This window comes from Drosophila ficusphila, unplaced genomic scaffold (assembly GCF_018152265.1).
Source record: "Drosophila ficusphila isolate 14025-0441.05 unplaced genomic scaffold, ASM1815226v1 contig_791, whole genome shotgun sequence".
NCBI classification, from domain to species: Eukaryota; Metazoa; Arthropoda; class Insecta; order Diptera; family Drosophilidae; genus Drosophila; species Drosophila ficusphila.
This window is the reverse complement of record NW_025064737.1, coordinates 25,902,978-25,925,513: the sequence shown is the minus strand read 5'-3', so window position 1 is coordinate 25,925,513 and position 22,536 is coordinate 25,902,978. Positions and strand designations below refer to the sequence as shown.

The 22,536-nt window shown below is 41.4% G+C and overlaps 2 protein-coding genes across 15 annotated transcripts in view; one reads left to right on the top strand and one right to left on the bottom strand.

The window, feature by feature from the left end:
- Positions 1-43: 43 nt before the first annotated feature.
- LOC108099316 (probable maleylacetoacetate isomerase 1) lies at positions 44-7,450 on the top strand. The gene is made up of 3 exons (XM_017202727.2): positions 44-419; positions 479-809; positions 867-7,450. Exons 1-3 carry the CDS (start codon positions 134-136, stop codon positions 994-996), a joined length of 747 nt encoding a protein of 248 aa, XP_017058216.1. The 5' UTR covers positions 44-133; the 3' UTR covers positions 997-7,450.
- LOC108099314 (RNA-binding protein Nova-1) overlaps positions 6,490-22,536 on the bottom strand; it is a 33,013-nt gene continuing 16,966 nt past the window's right edge. For 6 of the 14 annotated variants that reach the window (XM_017202717.2, XM_017202718.2, XM_017202719.2 and 3 more), the window contains 5 exons: positions 12,548-12,613; positions 11,292-11,435; positions 10,582-11,222; positions 9,771-10,299; positions 6,490-8,743 (listed from right to left, as the gene is read on the bottom strand). In XM_017202717.2, the coding sequence (XP_017058206.1) occupies positions 8,523-8,743; positions 9,771-10,299; positions 10,582-11,222; positions 11,292-11,435; positions 12,548-12,613 (1,601 nt within the window). In that variant the 3' untranslated portion in view covers positions 6,490-8,522. Of the gene's footprint in view, positions 8,744-9,770; positions 10,300-10,581; positions 11,223-11,291; positions 11,436-12,547; positions 12,614-15,092; positions 16,134-17,192; positions 17,553-19,759; positions 20,377-22,536 lie in introns of those variants that run through there. The other 8 variants (XM_043209077.1, XM_017202725.2, XM_017202708.2 and 5 more) reach the window with 7 other exon arrangements.

Genomic DNA, 22,536 nt, shown 5'->3' with positions numbered 1-22,536 from the left:
CTGTAAAAGAAAAGCTCTCCAATTAGAACATCTGTTTATTGGGATCGTTATCAATTTACAAACGAGAACTAGTTTATTGCATCAGGCTTAGGCAACGTTTTGCCGGAAAAACATCCTAATTAAGTAAAAAGAAATGTCTGCAGTTAGACAGTTTGCCTACAAGGGCATGCAAGTAACGCATTTATCCGGGGCATTTGGTTCCAAGGTTTCTTTACGAAAAATGTCAACAAATTCAAAGCCAGTTCTGTACTCTTTTTGGTCAAGTTCCTGTTCTTGGAGACTTCGCATAGCACTGGCACTTAAGGGAATAGATTACGATATTAAAGCCACTTCCTTGTCAAAGACGGCCAACGAACATGTCTATACCTCGGAATATAGGGAAGTAAATCCCATGCAAAAGGTTCCGTCCTTGAAAATTGGTATGTAATGGGAAAACAAACTTTGAAAACTAAATGATTGATTGACGAGCCACCAATAGATGGACATACGTTGTGCGACTCAGTGGCTATAATGCACTATTTGGAGGAAACCCGTCCTCAACCGCCACTTCTTCCTCAGGATCCGGTAAAGAGAGCTAAGGTCCGTGAAATTGTGGAGCTCATTTGCTCCGGTATTCAACCACTGCAGAATATTACGGTCCAGGAGCATCTGGGCAATGATCTGGGACTAGAGTTTGCTCAGCATTGGATAATTCGAGGTTTTCAAGGTTTAGAGAAGGTGGTTTCCCAATCAGCGGGTAAATTCTGTGTGGGAGATGAGCTCTCTATGGCCGATATTTGCCTGGTGCCTCAAGTTCGCAATGCAAGGAGGTAAACACCAAATTAAATCAACCCAAAGTACTTTAAATTTATATCCATACTTTGCAGATACAAGATTGACCTGAGTCCGTATCCCACCGTAGTTCGCTTGTATCAAGAAGTTCAGGAAATGGAAGCATTTAAGTCTACTCATCCCAGTACTCAGCCAGACTGTCCACCAGAATTTCTTAAGAAATAATCAAATCTCTAGAAATATTCAAATCAATTGATAACAACATTCTTGTAGCATTTATATATATTAGGTATTATAAAAAAAACTTTTGTAGACCCCCAACCAAATGGAAGTGAAACTTCATTGAATTATAATATAATTTTTATTAGTTTTGTCAGTTTTATATAATCGTTCTTAAATGTGTAATGTGTAATTCACGTAATTCATTTATGTACCGTCCTAACTTTGCATTTCTAATTTTCCATCCTGGATGCGGATCTTTATAATGTTTCTGTGTATGTAGTATGCACTTATTGGCTTTCCTGGTTGGAGTGTTTCTCTGTGGTTGTGTCTGCCTCTGTGTGTGTGTGTGTGTATATATGTATTCAACAAATTTTACTATAAATACTATTACATACATACAGATGCGCCGGACGCATTACATAACATAACCATTACATTCGATATACATGCATGTTCCGTACTGTATCGTAGTATCTAACATCGGTTCCGATCGATCGCCTACCTAGCTTAGCTTTCATTTATTGTTGGCCTTAGTTCGCCGTTTACCGTTACCATTTCGGTTTTAGCCGCAATCTGAATTATAATCTTCCTTGGTTTTGGTTTTGGTTTTTCTTCGAGTATGATTCACTTGGGGTTATATAGCTATGTATATATATGTATGTAGAGAGGAGTAACTGTTTGCATACTTTTCGTTCGCAATTGTACAAGTTTTCTTATCGTTTGTTTAATTGCAAAAATTATGTTTTTCGATTGTTAAAACTTGAATGAGCTACTTTAAAGAATCTTCTTGTAGGGATACCTTTTGATTTAATTGTTTAAAGATTTCACTAGACTATTTTTTTCTGTTACTTGTCTTGCATTTTGTTTGGTTTTTCTCTTCGTTTCTTTTTCAAATCTATACCTCGTAAAATTAAAAATTGAGAATTGAGAAATAAAGAAAACCTACTTGCTTTTACCGTGGTTATGTGTGATCTTTTCCCATTGCGATTTTCAAATGCTAAATGAATAAATCTATAAAATCGTTTGCTTTGCTACTTGATTTTTAAAAAACTTCAATTGATTATACTTTGTAAATAGAGCATAACTAAATATCGTTGATTTCAATTTGCATTTATTTGGTTTACTTCAATTGGGACTCGCACGTTCCCATATTTTGGGTTCGTTTTGCACTCAGAAAGGGATTTGGTTTGCTAAAATTGATTTAAATATTTTGCTAATATGTATAAGTAAAACTTGTTTCTCTGCGCAATGTGTTTTCGTTCTCATTACGGCTATTTAAACAACTTTCGCTACGTTCTCCACAATGTTTTTTGGGCAAACTGAATTGCTGGATTTGTTTGCCTTCTGTTTGGTTTTGTTTTGTTTTATGGAGCCATAATTTCTTTCGCACCTAGGTTAATATTACATTTGCTTAGCCTATTTAGGCGGCACTGTATTTACATACATTTAAATACTCTATATACGTTAATTTGTTTACACCTTCCGACTTCATTTCTCATTTTGTCATTATTATTATCACAGTCAAATCATAAAAGATTTAGTACTTTTACTTTTGAATGAGTTTCCATGATGTTTGCTTTTGCTAATGTTCCGCGCTTTCGAATGACCATCGATCAGTGTCAATATCATATTTATTAATTCCTGCCTATATTATAAACCTATTGAGAGATCGAAAAGTGTTCTGCTGCTGCTCGTAATTCCTATAGTGTGCAACGGAATTTGACGTTGAGTGAAGAGTGTGTGCTAGTGTTTCGAAAGGATCTTCAAGGAGTTTCCTTTCGGAGACTTCGAAAGTAATGCTATCGAATCAATTATTTTACTTGGAACCTCTAATCGCTTGTATAAAATAAGAACTCCTACATGTTGAGCGAAATGTTGGACTTTCGGGGACCTGTTGCTGTTGATATTGGCCAGATATCGTGAAGGCCGTAATTTCTATGTAACTTTTGTTTCTGTTTCTGTTTTCTAAGGTACTCACGTATGCAACTTCTTAGGTTGGTTGGTTGACATTTGAGAAAGTGTTTAAGTGAAGAAGACGCGAAAATTCGGCTTTTTACTTGTTACGATCCGAAAGTTAATAATCTTTTTGTTTGCCGTTAACTATTTTTGTACACTGAATAAGATTTCATTTATAAACGACTTCACTATGACTGTGATGCAGTTTTATGAGTTATGACTTAGGCTAGGATCATTTAACGTCATTATGTCTACGCTTTCCTCCATCGCTTTCTATTCGTTCGATCTTTGAGAGAGTTTAAAATCTTTTCGGCTACTTTACATATTTTTTTGATGCAGACCCATGTGTGCTAAATGAACTGTGCCAAATGGAAATAACGCTGGTAAATAAATAATTTGGGGTCCGTGCCGAACTGCACTTTTCAATGGTATTCTCTTTTTTTGTTTTTTTTTTTTGGAAAGTGAGGTCCTGCACGGACCTTTTTTTGGGTACTGGGTTCTTTGTTTCAATCGTTAAACCGCTTTTATTTGCTCGAATTAATTAATATTAGATTTATTTATCACACTAACGACTACTTTTTATACTTTTAGTGTATGTGTATATATATAGTATTTAATATTTTACTAATGTTGTATGCTTCTGTTGTGGTTGCTGAATGAACGTCTCCGCAGCCGCAGCCGCAGCCGGTCGGCCAATCCGATAGATTTATACATACAATGCTATATGAGGTTATACTTTATGATTCAGTTAGTTCTCCGATTCCTCGACCTATCAATGAACCAGCAAGGTTCTTTCTGTTCGACTGCCGTCTTCGCTTACGATTCAATATTCAATGTAGGTATACATACAGGTATATGTATGAATATGTTATGGGTGTGTACATTTATATATAGAATGCATACGCATCGTAATGTTTAATTGTTCTAATAACAGTGTGGGTGGCAAAGCATAACAAATTATAGTTAAAGTTACTCTCGTCCCTCGCTCTTCTCCGCTTTAAGTATGCAGTTATGTATGTATGTTATATATGTATGCACTATACGAGATTTGATTGATAAATTGAACTCCTCTTTACATATTTGTATTTTAGCAACATACGGATTTCGAAGGGCGAACTGCCCGCCACTTCCCTTCTTAATTTGTTGTTCTTGTTTTTGTTTTCTCTTTAAATGTTCAAAGTCGAATTTGAATTACTTTAGATATTTATGTACTGTATGTATATAGTTAATAAAAGTTGCTTTTATGTTTACTACTTTAACACTAATAGACTCCGTCGTTGAAATAACAGCTGTATTACTTTCTCTTTCCCTTTCTCTTCCTGTTTATCTACCATCTATCGTTTCCTCTTCCGGTTGTTATTGTTATAGATGCCTTTCAATAATTTAATAAAACTCCTGAACTCCTAAAGCGAACTCAATGTCCTTCCAAAGTTACCTAGTTTCGTATGATTGCAGTGGATAGTTGGTGTTTTTTTGGGAGGAGGGGTGGCGAAAGAGGGTGAGTTGCATGACAATGTGCCTGATAAGTGGGTTCTTTGTGGGTGCCGATGGCAGTAACAGTTGTATATCGATGGTGAGCACAAAGCTAATGGTGCAACTTGGTTTTTTGGGGCAGACTGTGCTAGGGCCACCCACTTACCAAATCTTTTTTTTCGATTGTGGGTCAGCGTGAAGCTTTTTTTGTACAGCAAATAACAAACGCATTCAAACAATAAAATCCAAACAAGCATAAACACGTCGAAAGCGGGACGCAGGATCCCCGAACCGATAGGATCAGATCTGACCTACATCCGATCGGCTCGTGACCCCCTGACCTCCATCTTCCCTTCGTCACGCCCCCTCAGCCTCGAAGAGGTTGTTGTTGTTCTGGTTGTTGTCGTTGTTGGATCACGAATCGGACATTTCTGATTAACGGAGTGGGGGAATCGGCAAGGACCTCTTTGCAGCGAATACGTATGCATATGGGAAAAGTTGAAGGGGAAAAAGGGGGAAGGGGGAGGGGGGTAAAGGGGGTTCGAGGACTCTCTTTCGGACTGTCCATGCATCGATGAATTGAGAACTTGATTTCGGGGATTGATTTCTCTGGCTTTTCAAGTAAAGCTTTTCTTTCCTCTTAGTTGTCTCATTAAAAAATTAATTATTTCATAATTAATTTCAAGTATCGTTTGACTTCCTTTTAATAAATATATTTTTGCTTTGTTTTGTTGTTTTTCTCTTTTTGTTATTTTTAAATACATATCACAGATCCAGTACAAATATAAGTATATATATTTGTGTTTATTTCTTCTTCCTTCCTCTACTATGTTTAGATATCATATAAAACTCATACATTAAACATAACTCAGTGAGCACGCGCAAAGTGATACTGATATTTAGTACGAATGTGTGAATGTATGGGAGAGGTGTCTCAGGTGTGTGTTTGTCAGGTGTGCATTCATGTGTGTGTTTCATGTGTGTATGTGGGGATTGTGAGTCAGTGTCTGTGTCTGCGATAGATAGGGCATAGGGCATATAGTGCTTCGATTCCGGGGGATCGATCGATCTGACGCAAGGCGAAGAAGTCGAAATAAATGTTCGTTTGTTGTTGGATTGGTAGGTTGATTTTGGTTGATTGGTTGACTGATTGGCTGATTGGTTGACTGGTTTTTGTGGGGTGGACGAAGGGGGATCTGTGTTCTTATGCTTGTTGTGATTTTGGCTGTTGTTGTTCGTTAAGCTACGTTTCAAAGTTGTTTACTGTGGAATTCTGCTGTTCTTAGACGGTCTATTGCATGTATGTACTTCTCAAACTGTCTCGATCTCTGGGCTCTTTTTCTTTATGATACTCATAAAATAATAGGTCTAAATAAAACACCAACATCGTTATCCTTATTCATTCCCCTTACGTTTTCGTTTTGTTTTCTTTTTTGGATGTTAATGCATATTTCAAGGCACACTAGCATTTACGACTGTACTTTCAAATTTACTCTCATTTTGTTTCCATATTTCTCATTAGTTTGCTTACAGATCCTCTTTTCGTTTTGTTTTGTTTTTTTGTTTATAATTATCTTGTGTTTTCCATTCATTTGATTTTGTATTTTAATCGTATTATATAAATATTGCACAAATAAGAACAATTGTAGGTAAGTTTTAACAATAATAGCAAAAATTAATAAGAACAACTTGTAACTTAAATATATAGACTTAGCTTAGGATTGGTTGCCGTTGTGGTTTGTTTGTTTATCCATTTCATTATTTCACTACGGTGATGAGCGTTTTCAGTGATTGGATCGAAATTGAAATTGAAATTGAAATCGAACTGAGCAAAAAAGTGGTTGACTGATTGGCTGATTGACTGAAGCCTGGACTGACTGGCTGATTGAGTTGATTTTGGTTTTGGTTTGATTGGTCATGATAATGTTGTAGACTGATTTTGGATTGGGGGAGTCTGGTTTGGTTGGGTTAGTGGTGGTGCGGCGCTTGTGGGTGGTTGGGTGGATGGGTGGTTGGCAAATGGCGAAGGTGGTGGTGCGCAGGGCGCTCCAAATTAAACACGAAATAAACGTTGCAGGTTTTTATTGTTGTTTTTGTAATCAAATTTTATTTAAATTTCGTTTCATCTTTGTTTATTAATCGAAAAGAAGTGTTAAACTAAATTATATGTGTAAGGAATAAAGTAAATAAGAAAAATTTCATTACAAGTAAGGCATTTCTCTCTCTGTAGGTGAGTGGTGTTCGTATGGGTACTTTTGTCCTTGTGTGTGTGTGTTGTGTTGTGTTCGTGTGTATATATGAATTGGGAAATTTTCAAATGTGATGTTAACATCTTTTGTCTTTACACTGCGTTTCTAGATAGATATGTACATACAATCGTCGTGAAATGTTCGTTGAAATAATGTTTAACAATTGCACAATACTTAAAGTTAACAAGGGAAATTGTTTGGTGGATTGTCTGTTTCGACGAATGAAGAAACCCCTAAATGAATGCTTTAATGTGAATATTTTACAAAGAATCTGTGTCTGTTTTGCTAAGGTTTTTCATATGTTTTCTTGTTTTTGTCTTTAAGATACTTGTGATGCATTAGGTGAGAGAAAATGTAAGACTTAAAATTAGAATGTAAGAAACAAATGTGCTAAATTTACCAAAGATGTGGTTAACAAACGCAAAATGACAAAAAAAAAGTAAGGGGTGCAGTTCTCAGACTGGCAACTAACAAATCGCAATGTGTTTTTTCATAAATAATATATATAAAACAAAAGATATAAGGAGTAACAAATCGGGAGCACAAAATCAAAACCAAAAGGAGACTCACGTGCGCGCGCAACACATTAACACCACTCGATCCGATCCGATCGGATCAGATCGGATCGTCTATAAAACTAAACAACATTATCATGATCAACATCAACTGTGTTCATATACAGAGGTCGGGCTGCAGACTCGTAGGTGGATATAGTAGGTATATATATATTAACAGCGATAAGCAATTATGGAAGGGGCAACAACAGAGAACAGATAGAACAGAAAACTTTAACGAAATCACGAAAATGTCAACAAAGTCACTTTTCAGTTATTCAGATTTTTTTTAAATTTGTTTAGCAATTGTCAGTATTTTTCACTAGCCTGTTGTAGTTGCAATAGCAAGTGTTTTTGTTGTTGTTGTTGATTTGTGGGGTGTAGTAAAATATTTACCTTATTTCGAGGGTAAGAATCACCTGAAGTTTTCACTGAAAACGCTCGCTCATTTCACATTTTTTTTCGTTTTAGCTCAACATAATGCTAATAATTAGGTGTGTGGGGGGTGTGTGTAAGTGGGTGGTGGCATATGTATATATATATATGTATGGGCATATGTGTGTAGATATAATATATAAACAAGACTCAACAACTGTGTACATATACATATGTATATATGCCCCATCATGTATAGTATATGGTATCGTATCGTATAGCTTGGTCGGGAAAACCAAACCAAAAACAAAACACGCAACGCAAACATACGCATCACAAACAAACAAACAAAACCCAAACGGTTTTTCTTTCTTTCGCAACTAGTTTGTCTCTAAACTGGCAATAGGCAATATAACTTGTTTTCAATTTTACGTTTCGAGCGTGACAAACAAATGCAACAATGTATAGTAGAAGGTAGTACATAGTATTTTACAATTTTCATTTCACTATTTCTCATATCTCATTTCTCACTTCGTTTTCTTTCTGTCTTAAAGGGCGTTTTTAGTTAAAGCAAATCTCTTGAGGTGAAGGCCTTGGAACAGTTTACTCAAAAAGTGTACGGGTTTTGCAATACATAATTATTACTTTTAATTGCTTAAATCTTAGCTGCACGCATAACAATTGGTGTTTCCTTTTTTCTTTGTTATCCCTTCTCATATTATATTTAGTTTCGGGTTTTAGTTTTTCATATTCTTTTTCTTTTAGGAAATTAACAAATTTTAGACGAAAAACTTTTCTTTCTTTTTTTAGATGGTGTTTCAGGGGTAGTTTGGTTGTTGTTGTTTTGCTTTTTGCCTGTTTGTTTGTTGTTGTTGTTCTGTTAAGATTGCTGGTTGGTTGCTTAACTCGGATTTTTTTTTGTTTAATTCACAACAGTGGTTAATGGAATTTGTCGCGCCCTCTTTGTCTCCTCCTCGCTGATTTTCTGTTCAATTAGATATTGCGCTTTGGCAATGGCACTCGGCTGACCAGTTATGGTTACAATGCGATTTCTAGTGCCAGGTGCGAATATGCCCTTTTTGGAAATTTGCACATTTGCGCCAGAAACATGTTGAATTTCAACTAAACTACGACCGTTCGGACCTGGAATATTTGCATCAGATTTATGTTAAATATTTTTCAAGATATTAAATGATAGTATGGGTAATATATGTGGGTAAAATATTTGTATTATATGTATAGATATATATTATATAGTGGGTGTGGGCATTCATAGCGTAGTAGGGTGTTAGGGACGCCAACGATTAATAAAAATTAAAAACAAACCAAAGAACGAGGGTCAATATGCTGCGGAAGGGTCAGGGTGCCTAATAACCTAATGACCTAACGACCTTACACTTACTGACACTGAGGTAAAATTAACTGCGCAACAACGAATGTAAATCCAACAAAGTAATAATATTTCACGCATGGTTACCCAATAATTGCACTAGCCAACTGGGCCAAACTGAGCGCCCAGCTACACGTATAAGTATATCGAAACAAATTCGTTAATCATAGACAAAAATGGAAAGTGAATGGGTGGTTCAACCTACAACCTAACTGCTAACTGCTAAAGCTACTACTGCTGATCTCTTACGCTAACGGATGCTGCTCTTCTGTGCGAATTTTCAGTGGGGTTTCAGTGGGTTTCCGGGGGTTCATTTTTCTGGTGGAATCGATCGAAGGTATTTAAGGTTTATGGATCGTGTGGAATCAGATGGGTGAGAGGCAAGAACTTGACTAGAAATTTCGCTATAAGTTTCAATGGATTTAATAGGAAAACCTCTGTGTGTTTGCGAATGTCTAACGGAATGTCTGAATGCGTCTGAATGGTTCAACTCTCTATTGAATCTGGAATGAGTTTTGGAATGAATGCCTGTGTCTGCTTGGCTAATATCTCTCTAGGGCTAAACAAAAATGGAAAGCGGATCTGGATGGGATTATATTAACTCTGCTACTCCAGTATTTTAACAGGTGCTAGGGGTCAACTGGGGAAGTGGGATTGGGGGTAAAGAAAATTGCGGTGTGGTTGCTTCACTGTTGGTTGGTTTCTTTTCTTTTCTGTTTTTTTTTTTTTTTTTTTCTGCAATTTTTTTTGTTTAGTAGGGATAATAGTAGGGACGCGCACCTAGAATAGCGCCGATAATCACTTCCGGGACCTCGACGTTCTTCGAGTCCTTGGAGCTGAGGTCGCCCGGAGTGGGGCTCTTGCTGAGTCCGCCCAGCTGCGCCGTGGTCGCCGTTCCCGTGGCTGCCGTCAGCCCGAAGCTGTTGTTGTTCAGCGAGACGGGCGTGGCGCCCGGCGCCGTGGCCGAGCCCAAGTGGCGGAATGGATCGAATTGCACCGCGGCAGCGTCCAGTTGCGACTGCGTCGGCCGGCTGGCGGCAGCTGCAGCGGCCGCTGCGGCGGCGTACTGCTCCAGGTTCACCTGGCCGACGGCACCGAACACATTGCTGGCGGTAGCGGCGGATGCGGCGGCCGCGGTCTGCTGGTCCAGCGCCGTCACCCCGAGGAAGTTGCCCAGCGTCGAGTGGGCGCCGTTGGTGTGCGGCACGCCCACTCCCATCCCCAAGACGCCGAACTTGGCCAGGACGCCCAAAGCGGAGACCACCTCGTTCGTGGCGGTCTCCGAGTATCCAGAACCGCGCATGGCAACCTGTGAGGGAAAGAAGAAAAACCACATCAAGTATACGCCATGTATGCACTAGAACAAAGTCCCTTTTCGGTTAAATCTCTTTGTGATTGAGGTAAATTTACTAATTCAACAAATGGAATTTCAGTGATAAAAGAAAGTATAGCTACGCTACTTGAATATATTTACTAATTCAAATAAAATCCTTTCAATTTACCAATCATTTTAATGAATGAACCCATAAACCCTGACAAAAGAGATAACCAAAAGAGAACTTTTGCTCATTATTTAGTAAGAGATTCTAACCTTAATGTGCTCGAGGAGCTGCGTGGCAACCGCTAGATTGGGCGCCGGGTTGGGGGAGCCCAGGTTGATGGACAAGTTGATGCCCGTGCCGTTGACTAGCAGGCTGGCCGCCGAGCTGGCACCGCCGATCGTGGTGCCCAGCGTGGAGTTGAGCGAGGCGGTGCTCGAGTTGATGGCATTCTGGTTGGTGGCGTACGGGGAGCCGGTCGGATTGAAGTTGGCCACCGGCCCGCTGACGTCCGCATAGGAGACGTTCAGGCAGGTGCCCGACTGGGGATCCTCGACGATCTTCGAGAGGATCATCTTGCAGGCGTTCTTGTTGTTCTCCTTGTCGCCGATTATTGTGATGCAGCGCTCCTGCAGCGAGACATCCTTCGGTTTCTGCGAGATCTGGACGTAGGAGCCGCTCTCCTCCTTGATCTGTTTGATGAAGGCGCCGCCCTTGCCGATGATCATGCCAGCCGTGGAGTTGGGCACCAGGATCTTGACCTGCTTGTCCCGCTCCTGAGTCTGTTTTGACTCGGCGTCGACGATCTTGTTGGTCAGGTCGGGCTTCTCGCGGATCTTGTCCATGATGAACTCCAGAACGACCATGATGGCCTCCGTGGAGCCAGTGATCAGGCAGACGCGTTCAGTGGTGCCTAAGGATTGAGGATTATACCCTTTATTAATCAAAAAGATTTCGAAGTAAAAGGGGATGCGCTACTCACCTGGGTAGAAGTCATGGGACTTGGACATCTTGACCCTAGCACCCGTGTCCTTTTGCAGGGAGGCGATCGTCTCGCCCCCTTTGCCAATGATGGCCCCGGAGGCCACCGCGGGCACCAGTATTTTCATGTGATACGTTGTCTCGCCTGAAAGCACAAAAATCGAGAGGAGTTCACAGGGCGACCAATGGATTAGTCTCGTGGGATTCTCTGTGGGTTCGGGTTATCTATTCGATTTTTAAATTAGAGGTCAAGGGTTACTGGTTAAAGGGTTAAGGGGTTCTTGTACTGGCGGTTGGTTGGTTGGTTAGTCTGTGTGCCCTTGGCTGCTGCACTCGAATCTAGTTATCAATCTGGTTATTGTTTGGTTAGATCTAGTTTCTAGCTCATTCTCGGCAGGTTACAAATTAAAAATAATAACAGCATTTCAGCGTCGATCGTTTGGTTTGTTCGTTCGGCTGGACGCTCGCAACGAGGGGCGTTCGAGGAGTTCGGCCTGAACTCGGTTAGTTTGGTTATACGAGTATATGGATGTGGTTATGGTTTTCGGCTTTCGGCTCGAGACAGAGACTTCGATTTGGTTTCGGTTTAGTGGTTTTAGCATGGCTTACTGCTGTGTGGGCATGGATTGGTTATGGTGGTGCAGGCGAGGTGTTCGACTGTGGTCTGTTTTGGTTTTGGTTTTTGTTTTTGTTTCTGTTTCTATTACTGTTTCTGTAGTATTATTAAAATTTTTGGTGGTGGGCAAGCCGTGAGGAGATATGCGCTCGAGATGAGATGGAACAGACAATGCTGGCGACACACGAAACACATGAGAGACCCACTACTTCTCCTCCTCCTCCTCCGAAGGTCGTTGGCTTGGCCAAAAAAAAAAAAACAAAAAACAAAAAATGAAAAAACCCCAGTGAATTACCATCTACTCTGCCCGCTTGGGCAACCCGCGAAGCAAAACGAAATAAATACGAATAATTTGTGGAAAAATGTAAGTCAAAGCAAAAGTCGGTCAAAGGGTCGAAGGTTAATGTGCTCTCGTTGGTCCGTTTGTCCATTGGGTCACCAATTCCGTCCAAGTCAGGCTCAAAAGCGCGCTTTCGTCAGCGTAATAAAAACAGACAGCAATATGGTTACAGATACAGAAAAAAAATATGTAGTACGATACGAGCTACTCTTTAGTCGGTATTAATCTGGAATTAGTCGATCTTTTTTGGCTAGACAAAGATGGATTTAATGGTATTTAATGAAAGTGTGACAAAGCTTACCATGATGAATATGATTATTGTTATTATTTTCAATTTCAACCTCAATTCCAGAACAAACTGACTCACCTGAAACGAAAGGAGAAGAGGGGAGAAACAATGATTATAAGTGGGGATTTGAAGGCGCCAGCTGAAAAGCTGAAAGGCATGCATTACACGGCTAGATGAGGTGAATGTGGCGGATCGTGGATGCAGTAGATGCAGTGGATGCGGTGGGACCTCCCGGCGCATGAGTGATATCATCTGCGTCACACAAGTCGCCTCAAGTCGCCCGACTGCCGACAGCCGACGGTCGACGGTCGACGGTCGACGGTCGACGGCAGTAAACAAACAAATTTCAATTAATAAAATGTGTCAAGCGGAGACGCTCTATTACACAAGCGAACACAAAAACAAGAGCGATGGAATAGAACAGCATAGAATGGAATGATCTAAGCGCGTTGCACCTGACTGCCTGCCACCGTGCAACTTGGCGACTTGGTGACTTGGCGACTTGAGGCAGCCCAAGACGTTGCTTTTGTCGCTGCCACTTGGCACTCGGTTTGTTTAAATTTAGCCACTGCTTTCCCCCTGAAAGAACCCTCCCCCTGAACTAAACCCCCTTCGATGGGTGAAATGTGTGCCATACGTTGTCGACGTCGTCGTCGTCGTCTTGGTCTCGTTGCCACTCAGCGGCAGAGTGTCCTTCAAAAGTATTTCTCTAATTAGATACAGCGCACACACACGATACACACTCGTATCATCGTATCTGCGATGCACTGACATTGTGGCAGGGTTCGGGGCACAGAGTATCGGACCATTTGCCCCGCTTTGCATGCATGTGTGAAAATGCGATTCGCAAAGAATTCACAACGGGCAGATATTTAGCACCATGCTGGCCAATTTCCGCCGCAGAAATAATTGAAAGTGCGCCGGACGCATCTGTCATCTATCTATCATTTATCCGCAAGCGTAGAGTGCAAATACCTAACATTCCCATATAGTATGCCCCGAAAAACAATAAATTTAACGGGCGAAGAAAATGCTCGTAAATAAGGAGGAGCCGCAGGGTAAATAATATGCACGGAAAGAAACAACAGAGTTGGCCATTTGCTTAGCGTTTTATGGCCCACAAAGGACTGGCCAAGAACGCTGCGAAGCTGCGTCGTCGTCTCCTCGTTGCTGTTGACACTGTGCAGCAGCTTAAATTATGTGACTGTCATAAATAACACTTGCAGCAGACCGCCCATCGAGCTGCAAGTGGGCGTGGCCTCGCCAGCCAGGCCGGAGGTTGCAGGATGGCAAGCCGGGCAGACTGGAGACTAATTTCGTATGCATTGTGTGCAGGATTGGATGCGAAACTAGGCTAACGACAAGCTGGCACACAGCTACTGCCATCCCGACCCCAAACCACAATAAATGCCACGGAACAATCTGCAACACGCAAATTGTTAAAGCAAAGCCCGAGCAGCAAGTGCTTGTCGCGTACCACGCGACGTATGCGTAATGCGGGGACACACGACACGCTATTTAATGATTGGATCCCCGAGCAGGGACAACTTTGTTTGCTTTTCTGCACCAGGAAGTGCTCTTTAAAAAGCAAATTTAAAATAAAAAAAATGTAGTTTTAGTAACTATTTAAATTATTAAAAAAATGTTGTAATCACAAGTTAATTACTTTTACTTTTGAAGACTTTACCCAATTATGTTTTTGATCAGGCATATCAAATTGAATCGATTAGATGGCGCCCAACACTCTTTAAAGTTTGCTGAGCAAGCCACCATAATCCAAACTAATATCATAAAAACTGAATTAAATTTTCCAAACTTATTTCGGACGTAACTATGCCATCAAACACGCGCTGTGGCAAAATGCGAGCGTAAATCTTTATGCAACACCCATGAATCACTAGGGCAATCTGAAGGAAAGTCGTGTTATACATAAGACATAATATTTTAAGGCATATTCAAAATTAAAATGGACGCCCACATTAAAGCGTACGATTAGCATATGAGATTTTTATATAGTCGATTGTGGCTGTATTTTTTTTTTTTTTTGTTTTTTGCTGGTTGGTTGTTTCTGTTTCTTTTTTTTTTTTTTGCTGCTGAGTTTTCTATGAGTGTTTGTTGGTTTAACTTTGTGTATCGGAATGTGTGCTGGATGTTGGTGATGTTTGGATTATTTTCTTTCAAAACTTTCAACGCAATGTTAATGGACAATTCATTTATAGCTTGTGGCTTCTTGTTCGGCGTTCGGTTCGTTTGACATTTGGGCGTTCTTGTTTTTCTATTCTTTTTTTGCTTTTTTTGTTTTTTGTTTTATGTTTAGGCATTTTTTTTTTTGGTTCTTAAGTTGGCTGGCGGCATTTAGAATGAGGCGACGTGGTGATTGATGCTGTTGTTGGTTGGTTGGCTGGTTGGTTGGTTGGTTGGTTGTAGCGAGCTCGATAGTTATAGATAGAGAAGTGGTGTACATTTTATGTATGGTGTAGTAGAGGAAGTTGTGCGCAACTTTGATAGTTCTATGCTGATGTTGATTGCGTTTGTTCTTAATCAGACTCGGACTCACCGTAACACCAGCAGGAGTTAGTCTTATAGTTGCCCAGCAGCTGGCTGCCGGATGTTGCTGTTGCCAGTGTTGCTGTTGCCAGTGTTGCTGCTGCTGCTCCAGTTGCTCCTGTTGCCGCTGCTGCTGCTGTGCCACTCGTTGTTGCAGGCGGCGTTTGGATGCCCGGCGTGCCGCCATTCGGCGAACCATTCTCACTCAGGGGCGATTGGTCCATCTGGCGAGGTGGAACATGGTTGGGATTAGCCGGGTTTTCTTGCTGTTTGTAGCTATGAACGGCTAATGAGTATGCAGCGCTGCTATGATTGCTGTGTCTGCTGATGTTGCTGATGTTGCTTATGTTGCTGGTGTTGCAGATGCTGCCGATGTTGCTGATGTTGCTTATGTTGCTTATGTTGCTGATGTTGCTGCTGCTGCTGTTGCTGCTGCCGCCGCTGGCCAGCGAATGTGTTGATGAGGGCGACGACGTGGTTGTTGTTGTTGTTGTTGTGGAATGTCGTGGCTGATAGTTGAAAGCTAATTGCTGCACATGTGTGGGATTTGATTGCTGATATCGGTGTGTGAGATGTTCGTTTTCTGGTTCATGTTCTAGCTCATGTTGCTGTTGCAATTGCTGTAGCTGTTGATGTTGCTGCTGTGGCTGTGGCTGTGGCTGTTGCAGCTGTTGATGTTGCAGCTGCAGCTGCTGCTGCAAGTAATCAAAGCCAAACTGCTGAATCAGCTGCTCGGCCGCCCTGTCCATGGCCGCCTTCATAATACTCTCCATTGGAAATTGGAAATGTTTGGCGTTCCCGTTCAGTCTTCGGATTTCCTCGGTTTGCGACGGAATTCGGCCGGATTCGGCCTTGCGAATCGATTGTACTCGTTCCTTATGCTGTTCCTTATGCCCAACTGACTTATGCGCTATGCGATATTTAGATTTGTATATTGTCGTATCGTAATCTTAATTTATTTTTGCCTTTCGTGTGCTCGTCGCGATTTGATAGCTTTTGTGGCGGTTGCTCTGTTTCGTTTTAACCTACGCGCCGCTTTCCAATCATTAAACTTGTTCAATAAACGAAAGAAAAAGAAATGGAAAATTTGTTTAAATTAGGCTGGCTTTTCATAGGTTTTTCTTTTGCTGATCAGTGATCACACACACGCATGGATTAGGCGGCGAGCGGGAGAGAGAAAGAGATGGCCAGCGCTGCAAGGACCTTCGCTCTGTCTCTCTCCCCCTCGCATTCCATCGATATCTGAATATCTGATAATCTGAGTTTCTGAATATCTGAGTTGCATATTCATTACTGATACATCGAGTTTGATGGCAGTTTGTAAGGCTTTGGACAGTGCATTTGTTGCTTTTCTTTTTTTGATTGTTTTTTAGTTTTTTTTTTTTTTTTTTTTTTTTTTTTTGGGACAATGCTCTTCATGATGATGCGGTGGTTGTAAGTTACATATATAGAGATATATAGATCGGGTTGATAGATTGTGGTGACTTCGCAGTGGTTTAGTAGGTCGCTCGACTTCCGGATGACTTGAATTAATTCGATTTGATTCGATAGCTGACGTTGAATATTGATTAGATATTGGTGTTCTTGGATGGCGATTTTAGTGTTGTTCTGTTGGTGCGTTTGGCGTTTGGCAGTTGGCCTGTTCGATTTGGTTTCTTGATGGTTTCTGGTTAGATATATTTTGTACGATAACAACAACAACGATTACGATGCGACTGATTTATATATAGTATATATAGATAGTGGGAAGGAGGCGGAGTGAGAAACAGACAGAGACAGAGAAAGCGGCAGCAGCAAGCTTCAGCAAAGGTATTGATTATTGTCGATTCATTTGGTTTGGTTTGGTTTGTTTTGCATTGAATTGAATTGGATTGGATGGTTTGGCATTGCAATTGGCAGCCTCTGTCTTTAATGGGATCCTATGATTTAATCCCCCGCATTGGAATAATACACATTCATTGAAAGACATTGAGAAAATTGAATGACGTTTGGTGCGATGGCGATATAGATAGAGTATGTCCATGTAGGATGGCGTTTGTTAATGACGATAGTTACACAACATCCAGAAATGCTATGGAAGACACTTAGAAAACAATGCCCAAGGCTTTACCATTCAGCTGTTGAGTTGAGTTGAGTTGAGGTCAGAGTTCAGAGTTCGAAGCAATCGATCTGCAGGTGCACTCGGTTCTATAATACTTGAAGCTTGGCTCGATGGCAGGTTGACGATCTTTTGAGATGATTCTGATGCTGCTGTCCGGCGATGAGTTGCATTTGATTTATTTTTATTCTTTTTGATTCAGTCGTTTCGGTTTGATTAATAACTTTCGGCTTTTCTATTTAACATTAGTCATTACTTGCGTAGCTTTATCACAACATATTCATATTCGTTAAACTGCTTTGCTTGCTTGGGTTTATCACATTTGCGTTTGAGTTGAGTTCGGTTGAGAGTTTCATTGGTTTTGTGGGAATGCTGTTGAATAGTTGAAATTATACGCGACTTTGGAGTTACTCGCTTTAGTTTTACTGCTATTACTGCTAATCGCACGCTTTGTGTGGGGACAACAACAAAAACAACTGTTCGTGATTATTGAAAATGTTCTTCTTTATATACTTTGTGGGCTTTCGATTCGTTTTTAACTTTATCGTTCTGCTGTGTGGCATGCACATCAATTTATTTTTATATTTTGTGTAGTATCTATAATTATATTTGCGCTATGGTTGGCTTTCGATAATTACAAGCACATTTATATGCATGGACGATAATGGTTAAAATAAAAATAGAAAAAAAATACAGAAAAAAAAACGATAATAAAAACGGTAATATGCTTTACAGTGTTTGGATGTTTTCAAAGCTGTAACAAATATCATGGTCAAATGGAATTGAGCGAATTGAAAGCATTTTAATTGATGAGGCGGCGGAAGCCCGTTGATAAGCTCCGCTGATGATGGGTGGAAGCTGAAAATTATGAGGGGAAAGGGGGGAATATCTCTGCCTAGAACACCAGTACAAAATAAAATATTCCCCAAGACCTTGACTCCATTCAAACAAACCGATTACCCATTCGAGCCATACAAGCATTAAATGAGGATTACCAAACCGAGCAAAACAATATTTGTAATTACCCCCAGCAATTTCGACTAATCATCGCAAGGTAAATATAAATTAATGGCTAAATTCAAATAATCGAAAAAGCACTTGCTCGCGCAGATAAATAAATGTCATTCCACTTGATGGAGGCGAAAAAAAAACAGGCGAACAACTCACACTCAGAAACGGAAATAAAAATGTAAAAAACATGCAAAGTGGGCGTCGCGGAATACCTTCGTGAGATCATCTTTCACACAGACGAAAACCCTTTCGGCTTTCGGCTCTTGGAATTGATTTATTGCGCTAGCCATTGAGAAGTCTCTCGCTTTTGGGAAGACGAAATGCCAGGCCAATAGCCAAAACACCTGCCCGAGAGTCTTGCCAAATGGCAGCCAAATTAACAACTGGTTGGCCCAAGTCAGAGCCAAACTCCGATTACACAATGGGCCGAAAAAGCTACTGCTGGTTGGAACTGGATGAGCCGTAGAAATGCGAATTTTGTGTGGCACGCATAAATAACACATTTTTCGGACATTTTCGCCAAAATGCCAACCAAGACAGCAAACAACAAAAGCAAAAGAAGAGCCAGAAGACTGGCTGGCCAAGAAAAATAAAAGTAAAATGCCCGCAGAGCTTGGAACGGCGGCAATATACGAATGAATATGTTTTTATTTCTATTTGTTTTCGTTGCTTTTTTTTCTGTTTCGGTCTTTATTTCGTCTTGGGCCGAGCCCGAGCAACTTGAGCAGTTTTTGGGCATGGCCACCGACGAGTGTCTTGACTTATTTTTGGCTCTTTCAAACGCACGCACACCATCACAAAGATAGAGTGAGACATGTTTGCCCACATTCAAATCGCTTTTCAAGGTTACGTCGTTTTGCCGCCGTTTGCTTCCCGCATTTCAAGTCAACAATTTAGTTGTGTTTTTTGTATTTTTTATGTCCCTAAGTACGAACACTTGTACTTGAGAGGAGAGGGAGCGTGACTCTCGAGTTAATTACGGACAACTAACTCGAAACTGATTTCGAGAACCCACTGATAAAGCCGCGATTCAATCCGATCCAATACGACTCGATTCTATCCAATCCCAGCTTGAATTGTGAGGTCAAACTTCAGCTCGAGTTGTCGTTTGTTTAGTGCTTTTTTGAATAATCATTATGGCTGGCATTGAACTGAATAATACACTGCTCTGTGTGGGTTTGGTTTGGTTCGGTTTTAGTTTTGGCTTTTCAGCCTTTGGCGAATGCTAATATCATTGGAAAATTGTGTCTTTTCAAACAGAAATACTTCGCATACAGAGATAGAGAACAACAAACCAAGAGGCGACCTTGAAAAGCTAGATAAACGCAGTTGACAAGACGTTAATTGCCGCTTTAGTGGCGTTGCCTAATATTAATATCGGAATATTACGCATACGCAACGTGTTCGCGTGTATTTGTGAGCTGGCGGCGTTGGCAGCGGCGCTCAGGTGATGGCAAACAGCTAACAAAGCTCCTGGCAAATACCGAAATGAGATAAACCCTATAATTACCAATGCACACGCTAATTACCAAGGTCAACACAACAGATATTACACTTGAGGCACGTACAGAAAGAGGATTGTAGCTGAAACGCTGGCGGCTGCATTTGGTGGATCTGGTGTCCCATTTGCTGAGGATCCTGCTGCTGATTCTGCTGCTGATTCTGCTGCTGATGGTGGTGCATCATCATTTCGGGCGGGCTGAGTGACGTGGAAGAGTTGGTGCTGCGGGCAAACAACATGCTGCTCTGGCCAAAATAGCCAAACCAACGGGCTACGGGCGGGGAATCACTGGCAAAATGGCTGGAGCGCGGGAGCTGTGAATTCGAATTCGAGCGAAAAAAAACGAGCGACAGCGAGCGAGCGAGCGCACGAAACGAGTGACCAAACCGCACTGAAGAATTCCATTCGAAGCGAAGACGGAGCCGCGACTCAAGCATAGAGTTTTGCCGGAGAGCCGGAGAATCGGAGAATCGGAAACGGGGAGAATCTACCAACGGAGAGAGCGAGGTTCATGAGTCATGAGAGTGTGCGAGCGATCATAAGCACACACAGATGATCATGATGATGTTCGTGTCTCCTCCTCGTATATGATCTAATGCCGCCCGTCCGTCGATTGCCTCACTTCACTCCATGTCACTCGGTTCATTATCAACACAAAACTAAAAAAAAATACAACAGCAGAAAGAGAAAGAGAGTGGGAGAGAGAGGGAGAAGGAAGTAAAACAGGGGCGGAGACACGAGTGGGGGGCGTGTGTCGAAAATAGAAACTGCTGTGGCAACATGTGATACGGAATGAGCCAACGTGATAAGCCAGCGGCGGAAAGAGTGAACGTGTCACGTTTTCAGCCCTCCAATAAAATAGCGTTCGATGGGCAAATCAAAAGCTTAGTCCCGCGATCCATAAATGACAACTGAAAGTAATGACTTCGCTCTGGAAAATCGAATGTGATTTAGCTGTCGTGGCATTGGTTCAATAGCAAAATCCTTAGCTCTTCAATTAAGATTTTAGTAACCACAGAACATGAGTACTCTCCTACAATTTCGACAACAAACAACCACAATTACATAACTACACAAGAGCTTATCAGCACTACTACCAGCACACGTTGCGTATGCGTAATTTAAGGGCTTGCGATGACCCAATTAGCCAAAGGAAGCCGGGTTCGTCCTAATCACTGGGTCCAAATAAGAATGCCAAGCCAAAACTGCCTGGCCCTCGAGTTATTAGTAGGCCACTCGAGATGCTCCACAAGTGCAGTCACACCAAATGCCTGGCCACTTGGGCCACCGAAGGAAACAATGGGCTGCACCTAAGAATAAGGTAACCCAAAAACACGCCACAGAGATACCAGTTCACAGATTGTGGCCAAAACAGAGAAACTGAGGAAGAGAGAAACAATGAAAGAAAGAGGGAGAAAGAGAGTGCAAGAGCGAACAGCCCTTAGGCAATAAACGCACTTGAGATTTGGCCAGGCAACAGCGATTCCAGCAGCAGCACTTGCAGCTGCAACCGAACCGAACCACTGGCCAGGCTAAAACAACCCAGTTTGCACAGGAGCCGCGACTCAAGGACGTTCATGCTGCGGCTGCTGTGGCGGCTGCAATGGCGCCAAATGCTGCACTGCAGCTGAATGGTCGCCGAGTTCGAGTTCGAGTCCTCGTCCTACTGCGCAGGACCCTTTCTAGGAGCAAAAAATCAACATGAAAACAAGTAGGAAAGCCGAGGCAGCAGAGCAACCGACCACAGGCTCACACACACACACAGATACAAACACACAAGCACGCACCCGCATTGTCATCAAAGTAGGTCAACCGCTTGCCATCGCACTGTCAACGTTTTCCGAGAGCAGCCCGTACTGCTCTCTTCCTCTCTCGCTCGCTCTCTCTGTGCCACACACACACACATAAGGACGGAGTACACCCCCTACTATGCTCCAGCTGCCCTGGCAGCATTGATTACATAAGCCCCTGTACCACCAGACGCAGCAGCACCACCAATCCGCCACGTTGACCCACCGCCCCGCTTTTCCTCGCTTTCCTCGATTCTACTGCATTTCCTTTGCAGCAGCCCCAGAAACTGACGCATTTCTAGCCGAGGTTACCCAGCGAAAAAAAGGTGAAAAAAGGTGTGATGCTATCTATATATATTGAAAACAAGCCCTCTGATAAAAAGTTGTACAAAACAATAATGTATGAAATAAAAAAAAAACCATTGGTTTTTTTTAACTTTTTCGTTTATAAAAGTATTTTACATACCTAAAAAAATATTTTATTTGATTCTGCCAGATTTGTTGTCACCAGGAATAAGCCCCAATAAATTAAAATAACTAATTTAATATTATTTAAGGCTGCTTTTTGTCTCAGCATCTAATTTTATTCAGCTCCCCCTTCCCCAAACTATTGACAACTTTAGCTCTGACAGCTATAAATAACCAGAAAAGCTGGAAAAAAATTAAATAGATAATAAACAAAACAAATGACTGTCGAGGCAGCTAAGCAAATAAATTGCCAGAGAACTAATAAGCGACGTGGGTAAATACCCGAGCCCAGATGACATGGACCTGTTTTCCGTGTCCAGAGAACACAGACAGCCTCAATGGTGGCTAATTAATAACAAATGCCCAGCTGTACACACGTAATGTATCTATTTGTCTGCGCTCATCTATAATGCCAACATTTCTGAATGGAGCCTGGCCAAGCAAACAGCTGATAAAACTGAATCGTTCGAAGAGCAAACCGATTCTTAACCAAAGCTAACCCATAAATTATTGATGGCTGCGAAAATACCGTCAGCCGAAAAATGAGTGGAGTGAGAAAAGTATTCATATTTACCTAACCCACGAA

What these genes read in the sequence shown, in the direction of transcription:
- LOC108099316 (XM_017202727.2), top strand. Translation starts at nt 134, where the DNA reads ATGTCTGCAGTTAGACAGTTTGCCTACAAGGGCATGCAAGTAACGCAT. An exon ending in GGTTCCGTCCTTGAAAATTG is followed by an intron (nt 420 to 478) that starts GTATGTAATGGG and finishes AGCCACCAATAG; the next exon opens with ATGGACATACGTTGTGCGAC. An exon ending in CAAGTTCGCAATGCAAGGAG is followed by an intron (nt 810 to 866) that starts GTAAACACCAAA and finishes CATACTTTGCAG; the next exon opens with ATACAAGATTGACCTGAGTC.